General features: G+C 58.5%; 3 protein-coding genes across 3 annotated transcripts; 2 read left to right on the forward strand and 1 right to left on the reverse strand.

Moving 5' to 3' along the window:
• Positions 1-17: 17 nt before the first annotated feature.
• Positions 18-1,823, forward strand: SDRG_15853 (hypothetical protein; the record flags this gene model as incomplete). The annotated part of the gene is made up of 1 exon (XM_008622039.1): positions 18-1,823. A coding segment is annotated over one exon (1,690 nt), but the record flags the coding sequence as incomplete, so codon positions are not given.
• A 423-nt stretch (positions 1,824-2,246) lies between these two features.
• SDRG_15854 (hypothetical protein) lies at positions 2,247-3,461 on the reverse strand (the record flags this gene model as incomplete). The annotated part of the gene is made up of 2 exons (XM_008622040.1): positions 2,247-3,335; positions 3,381-3,461. 2 exons carry the CDS (start codon positions 3,459-3,461, stop codon positions 2,247-2,249), a joined length of 1,170 nt encoding a protein of 389 aa, XP_008620262.1.
• Positions 3,462-4,785: 1,324 nt separating this feature from the next.
• SDRG_15855 (hypothetical protein) lies at positions 4,786-7,567 on the forward strand (the record flags this gene model as incomplete). The annotated part of the gene is made up of 2 exons (XM_008622041.1): positions 4,786-7,518; positions 7,562-7,567. The coding sequence occupies 2 exons, from the start codon at positions 4,786-4,788 to the stop codon at positions 7,565-7,567; spliced, it is 2,739 nt and encodes a 912-aa protein (XP_008620263.1).
• Between the last annotated feature and the right edge of the window lie 19 nt (positions 7,568-7,586).

Raw genomic sequence — 7,586 nt, forward strand, 5'->3', positions numbered from 1 at the left:
ACACTGGCCCTTCTCGGGGCCACGGACGTCGTCGCAGTTGCCGCCGAGATCTTTGCAGCCTTTCGCGATCGCGATTTGAGTCCGCTGCGCTTGGTGACGAGCGGCGAACGCCTCCAGCTCTACGTAGCCGTGACGTCGGCTTCGGTTTTCCCCGCGATCGCCGCCGCGCTCCTCGCATCGTCGGACCCGCAGCTCGTCTGCCTCTTCCTCGAGACGTACTTGACGCTGCAGTCGGACGTGGCACTTTCGACCGCCAGCACCTGGATCCACGGAACCTTGACCAAGTTTGGTTGGGAACGTCTGCTATCGCCATTGCTCTCGCTGCTCGATCGCTGGAGTCCGACGCACCTCGCACAAGCCTTTCAGCTCGTCGCCAGTCTTGCTGGCGTAGACCCGACGCCGGTCTGCGCCCGGCTTCACTCGCCCTTCCTCGGCGAGCTCGTGCGCGCTTGCTACGAGGCCTTGCACGCGCAGCTCACGCAGCGTCTGCGCGCACCGATCACAGCGTACGCAGAGGCGACGTCGCTGTTGACGCGGAGCCTCCTGCTGGAACAGTACGTTCACGTCACGAGGTTCGAGGTCGTGGCAGGGACTTGGCTCTACGACCGGCTACCGACGGCGCTGCTGCATGAGATTGCTGCATATGGCGCAACCGACGCGTGCACGATTGTGACGCTGGTGGCACAGCACCCGACGTCGTTTCCGCCGATCGCAGTCGTGGCACCGGCCGGGTGGGCCGTGCGCAACGTCAATCTCAATCTCGGGTCGCTTTTGCCCGATGTGGCGCGCAGCGGACCGCCCGCAGCGTTCGACAATGCCGCGTGGGGCAGCGTCCTGCTCGTGGACGTCATGACGGCTACGCTTTTGACCGCGCGATGCGACGCGGTGGGATGGAGTCCGGCCTTTCTTGAGGCGTGCTACGTCCACGCCGGCCTCGCGCTGCTGCCCGCGCTTGTCGCTGCGCTATCGACGCATCCATCGCTAAGCGCAGAGGCGACTGTCGTAGCGATCCTTCAGCGCGCGCCCGAGGTCCTTCGCAGCAACACACCGTCCGACACCATCGGGCACCTCGCGCGGTACTACGCACAGCACGGTCGACCACAAGTCACGCCGCAGCGTCCACCATCGATGAGCGACGTCCAGCTGTATCTGCTGCTGACGGTCCTCGAGGCAGTGACGTCGACGGACCAGATTGACATATTGGTGGCCGGTGTGCTGCACGAGCTGGACGGCGCGCCGTGGGCCATTCACGCGTCCCGTGCAGTGATCTACCGCCTCTTCGCATCGTTTTCGCATCTTCTGCCGCCGCCTGCCCGGCTTCGCCTTGTCAACGCGTGCTTGGAAAACCACGTCACCGCGCTTCTAGTGCCGAGACGGGGGCTGGCCATGGACGACCTCTACGTGGGGTGCGACTGCGTCGCGTGTACGAGGCTGCACCGTGAGCTCCTCACGTCCGACATGCGCTGCCTCCTCACCATGCAAGGAGTGGTCCCGCGCTGCCTACGTCAGCTTGTGCATGAGCACAGCGACCGTCTGGTTCTCGAGCACGAGTGTGCGACCGGCTACCGCGTCCGCAAGACGCCGCTGAGCTTGGTGCAAACGACCAATGGCCCCGACGGCGACCTGCGCCGCGTGATGGCGCTCCGAGAGTGGAAGACATTGACGCTGCAACCGCCGGTGAAGCGGCGCTGGTTCTGGCTCTTCTGACGACGGGCTGCATCGTTGGTCGACCAGAGATTGGAGTTTCTTCGAGTTGTGAGCACGAACCCGTCGTCCACTTATTGTTAGTTAATCAGTTATAAAGTGTTATGTAGTACTCGTCATGACGACTGGGTGATGCCGGGCTTATCGATATCTCCCATTGACAGGAAGATCTGCACGGCGCATCTCTTGCGGCGCCAAGGAGTGATTTGAAAGGTTTAGAAACGATATTAACTAACTGTTTACATGATCCAGCGCGAACGTTCGGCACCCACTTGGACGTCAATCGTGCCATTGGGATGCATCCCAAGCCGCCCGAACGCAGAGGCATGCAACTTGCTCACGGCAATGTCGGTGCGATGGTCGAGATACATTGCGTCCGACAAGCTAAGGCGGTAGGATGTGACGTTGTTGGGCGTATACGACAGCACGTAGCAGTCACTACCCCGGAAACTAAACGCGGCGTTGCGCTGCAGATGCTTGTGGGTCGTAAAGAGCTTGTAGATCGATCCGCCTCGGAACGTTCTCGGTACCTGCTGCGCTCGTCAACAGCAGCCGCAGCCAAACACAAGACCGAGCAAGAGTCGGTGCTTCCAGTCGTTGTAGCTCAAACGGGCAAACGCACCGCCATCAATCGCACGGACGATCAGCGAGGAGCGGGAGATGACGCGCGAGAGCCGCCGGCCGGATGTGTGGGCCATGGAGCTGATGCGACGGATCCACAAGCGACAAAGCACCTGACGTACGAGGCGTGTGAGCGCGGGCAATGCAAAGCTATAGACCAATGGAAACGCGCCGAGGACAATAGTGTACACAATAGCCGGCGGGATGTGTTCGACATAGTCCATCTCCTTGGATTGGGGTAAAAAGCACGTGTATAGCACGTGGTAGAGGTCGATAAAAAATGAGAGCCGAAGCTGATAGTACGTCAGCGGTCCCACAACGAGCGCGACGCCGATCGCGACGCCGGTCGGGTCGGCTTGGGCGCAATAGGACTCGAGCGCACACCGTCTTAGGACAAACCCACTGAGATTGAGCACGAGGTACCCAAACCAAACAGTCCGCGAGAGATACAAGGTTGAGATCGCGAATACCCACATGTCGGTGGTCTGGTCGATTCGGAAAATGCACTGGCCGACCGTCTCCAGACTGCACCAAAAATCCACGACAAAAAGAGCGCAAATCCACGTGTTTTGGAGAATGAAGCTCGTCGGATCTCCGACAATAATCTCCAAACGTTCGTGCTCGCCACATGCGCCGTATTGCCGCAGCCCCCTTGCGAGGGATCGGTAATGGACATAGTACGTCGTCCAGAGAAGGTACAGTATACGAAGCGTCATACCAAATCGAAAGCCAAACTTACAGTAGCGCCACACGGATGAGCCATGGTCGAGCTGGACCGCAAAGAAAACATTGTCATGTGTGTCGATCCAGAGGACACCGATCGAGGACGGGAACCCGAAAAGCGTACCTGGCTGGACGAGCGCAGTGCTCGAGGCATTTCGGGTGCCGAGGCTGGCGTCATGGACCCAGAGACGCGATCGTTTCGAGTAGAAAAAGGCGCCAGGAAGGGTCGCGTAGGTAAACGACGCCTCGGTCAAGTGCTGGAGTGGACCAGAGAGAACATCGACGGCCTAGAGATTGAGAAGACAAATGAGATACTAGCCTGGTGGTGGCACTGCGCAGTACATGGAGGCGAGGTTGAGTAGAAAGACGCTGGAGAAGAAGACAGAGACCTTGTTGAAGGTCACGATGCGCATGGAAACCAGAGACGCACTGGGCCCTGCATGGATCTGCATACCAACGGTGCTGCAAAGGAATCAGGTTGATTGTTGAATTTGAACTGGGCAATGAGAAACGATGTCGGCAACTAAAATAGAATGCGGTATCGCGCTTGATTGGATGAAAAGGTGATTTGTTGCTCGTCCATGGCTGATTGGGCGAACCAAAAGTATATACTAACTCGCCGAATGCACGTGGCCGCATCAAATTTTATCATTTTCTTGGCCTCACGTAGCACAAGAGACAAGACGAAGCGCAATACGGAGACCATTGATAGAAATCTCCTGGTTTACAGGACAAGCGATCTACATGTACTACGTGGGCGTTGTCTGTCCAAGCTCACAACGAGAGGCAAGAGTCTTGGGGCTAGGGTAGGGCATCAGAATGACGATATCTGCGATTTGCGGTACACACGAATCTGCACGAATCCAAGTCCTTTCTCCTGCAAGGAAGGAAAATCACACAGTACATGTGCAGATTGAAGAACTGTCCACGATGGTAGGAACGTTTACGTATTTTCTGGACAGCCCATTGGCTATAATTTAAGCCATTTTGGTCAATCAAACGCATATTCATAGGATCCAAGCCAATCGCATCGCGCGGAGCATGTCCGGTGAAGTGCGATTTTGGTGTCCCAGTTAAGTGCTGTTCTTGTTAGGACATTATACTTGATTTTGTATTAAGTACGACGCACGTATACGAGCACATGGCGTACATAAGGTATTTCCGCACCTAATCGCAATGTGGTTGAATTGCAGACGACGTTGGCCCGGAAAAGTCTGCGCAGCGCAGCGAAGGTCGAGTGTTGCCTTTGGTCTAGGCCAACGCTCTACGCAATACCGTTATCAACGCTTCGCATTCATTACAAAAGTCCCTACCAGCTCACCCCGCAAGGGACCTGTTTGGGTCAACGTAAAATCCCAACAAGTGCATGTTTGGAGCAGATACCCGATGACGCGCGAGCCTCCAACGTCGACTGCAGCCATTGAAACTGAGCGATTCTCCAACTCCTCAATTGTACTACATGACGTACACCATAGTCCTAAACGTACATGATGGCTGCCAGTGCAAGACGATCCGACAACGTGTCGAAGGCCGCCGAAAACCACGTGCCGCATTGGTGGCATATGCCATTGTTAAAAATAAAACAACATGTATTTTACACAACTGTTTTCTACGCGAGACCAGCACAATACTAACATCAAGCTTGAAACTTCAGATGCTGTATGTATCATTCAGGTTTAAAACACACCGTGCACTTGGCGCGGGCCATTGCCCTTTCTTGCCGATTCTTGTTCGACCATGCCACGGTGCGACGATGACATTGGCGGGTACTACAAGGACATCATGTACCTTCTCGAGTTCCCAAAGACGGCGTCCATGACACGCGTCTTCACGGCCAAGGACGAAGCGGCTATCCGCGCGCTGCCTGCCTGGGACCTCTCGCGCTACCACCAGCCACGCACCACGACCATCGTCGCCGCCGCCGACCTGGCGTTCGACACAACCGCCTTTGATACGTTTGTCAATACGACGCTTGTCAAGCGTGTCAAGACAGCGCTAGCACCCGAAGGTCCGTTCCACGCTGCGCTTGCCCACATTGCGTTCGACTCTGTCGGCGACGCGCAGTCGTTTGGGGCTGCGCACCGGCCACCGGGCACGTTTGGCACATTATACGTCGCGCTACCGCGTCATGTGCGTGGCGGTGAGGTCGAGTTCAGTCGCGGTTACGACCATAACAAGTGGCTGCAGCCTCGACGCGCAGATGCACCGCAGCACTCGTACGCTGCGTGCTACCGCAACTCGCACGTCACGGCGGCTGCCATCACCGAGGGCGACCGCGTCCTCCTCGTGTATAACCTCGTGTACACCGACTCGTCGGCGCACACCCGCGACTACCCTGCGTCCATTGACGAGGCTGCAACGCACCTTCGCAAGCTTGGCGCCAAGGACCATGGCATCTTTGAGGTACTGCAAGGCTGCCCTGTCCAGCAGGGCACCTCGTTCGAGACGCTCTCGGGGCTACCCAAAGACCTTTTGACCGCCTTGCTACGGTCCCGTGTCTATGATGTGGCACTGGCAACGCTCGTGCCCGACAATGACGCGTCTGTCGACAAGCTGCGCAGCCGCCTCCTTGACCTCGGTGTGCTCGCCAACATTCTCTTGCAGCACATTGAGCTGCACCCGGCGACAGGAGCGCCATCGGTGCTGCAAGACGCGTTGTGTGGCGTCGTCCTGCCAGAGTACACGTCGAGCATCAGCGACGAGTTCTCGCAAGAGCTCGGTGCGACACACGCGCTTATCTTTTGGCCAAAACAACGCCGGCTCGAGGTAGCCGGTCTCCACGGCACGATGCTGTGTCTCGAGCGCGCTCTCACGAACGACGGCACCACCCACAAGGAGCTCTTGGGCTACGAAGTACCGTCGCTCGTGGGCCATGCCTCGGATCTCATGCAAGGTATGGACGACGACACCTTCCACGCGGACTTGTACCAGCGCCTTCAAGCCATTGTCAACCCGTCGGCGACGGCGTTCTTCAACCGGTTTGCCGCTGTGCTCACAACGCTGGGGAATATCGACTTGATACTCGAGTTTGTCGCGAACTGTCTCAACATGGACCACGTCAGCACGACGCTGCCAGATGTTGCCAAGTGGCTGCACGGTCTTTGCGCGACGCATGGCTGGGAGCTGCTCTTCCAGTCGCTCGTTCGGCTCGTCGACCGGTGGAGCCAGCACCAAGCAACAATGGCGCCGATTCTTCATTTTATCGCATCGCTCGCGGGTGTCGACGGTGCGACGCCGGTGTGCCCGGCCCTCCACCAGCCATTTGCGATCGAGCTCATCAAGGGACTCTACCGCGCCGCGCGACTTGCGCTCGACCCCCACTACCACAACACACGGCTCGTCGTCCAGCATGAAGTTCTCGGTCTCTGCCTCGTTCTTGACGCGTATGTGGCAGCCAACGGCGTGTCGTCGCACTGGCTTCACGGGCGGTTGCCGCCTCTGGCGCTGGCAGCCATCGATGCGGCGCTCGACCCGGCCAAGTCGATGGCCCTTCGTCTGCTCGACGCTGCAGAGACAGACGGTGCAGCGCTCCTCACCACCGCAGCGCCTGCTTTGGCGTACAGTATGCGCCACCAACGACGTCTTCGCGTACCTTCACTCGCCATCGCCATTGCCGCCAAGCTCCACGACCCGTCGACGACTGTCGACATGCTTATGACGGACGAGTGGTCTTACTCCGACGCCGTGGTCATTGTCCAAAGCATTTTGACGATCGCACGGAGTGACGGTACGCTGACGCCACCTCTTCTCGAGCGCTGCCGCACCGTCTTTGGCGCATGCACCGTCCCGGCCATCCGTGCCATCCTCACTCAAGACGACGTGGACGAAGCGACGCGCGCGCTTTTGTTTCAGAGTGTGTTGCGCCCGATTCCACGCAACGATACAAACGACGCCAAGCACCTCAACGACTACTACCGCGACCACCCGCACCCGTCCGTCGCGCCGTCCCACGACAATGCGCGAGAAGTGGACGCTGGGTGGCGACTGGCGGTCGACACGCTCGAACTGATTGCCGAGCTCGATGCGAGCCAAATGCTGCCGTACGTCCGCTCGTGGAACGCCCAAGTGCTGTCACAAAAGCCGTGGATGTATGGCGGCTTCGTCGCCGACTGCCTTCTTCGCAACACGTTTTGGACCGACGAGGCATGGCTCTTGGTCGCCAACCTCTGCCTCAAGAACCTCACACCGCATTTTGCTGGGCGTCGGCTCCGCGATTTGCGTAAGGGCAAGGCGCATGTGGACTGCGACTGCGAGCTCGCGACGCAGCTCAACACGTTTCTCGCGTCCAAGCATGCGCTGGTCGAGGTCTTGCGCGCACCAGCACCCATGTGCACCGCTGTCCAAGCCTTCGTGGACGGCCCGCCAAAAACGTCGCTAGAGTTGACGTGGCACAACGACGACGACGACGACGCGGCCGAGCCCGTGACGATCACCATTGAGCGGCCGCACGACGACTTCTCGGACGACGAGGTCGACGCATACTCGTCGAAAACACTGGTCGAGCGCCTCCAAGCCATGAAGAAGAGCAAGACGACCCG

Source organism: Saprolegnia diclina, assembly GCF_000281045.1.
Source record: "Saprolegnia diclina VS20 unplaced genomic scaffold supercont1.104, whole genome shotgun sequence".
Lineage (NCBI taxonomy): Eukaryota > Oomycota > Saprolegniomycetes > Saprolegniales > Saprolegniaceae > Saprolegnia > Saprolegnia diclina.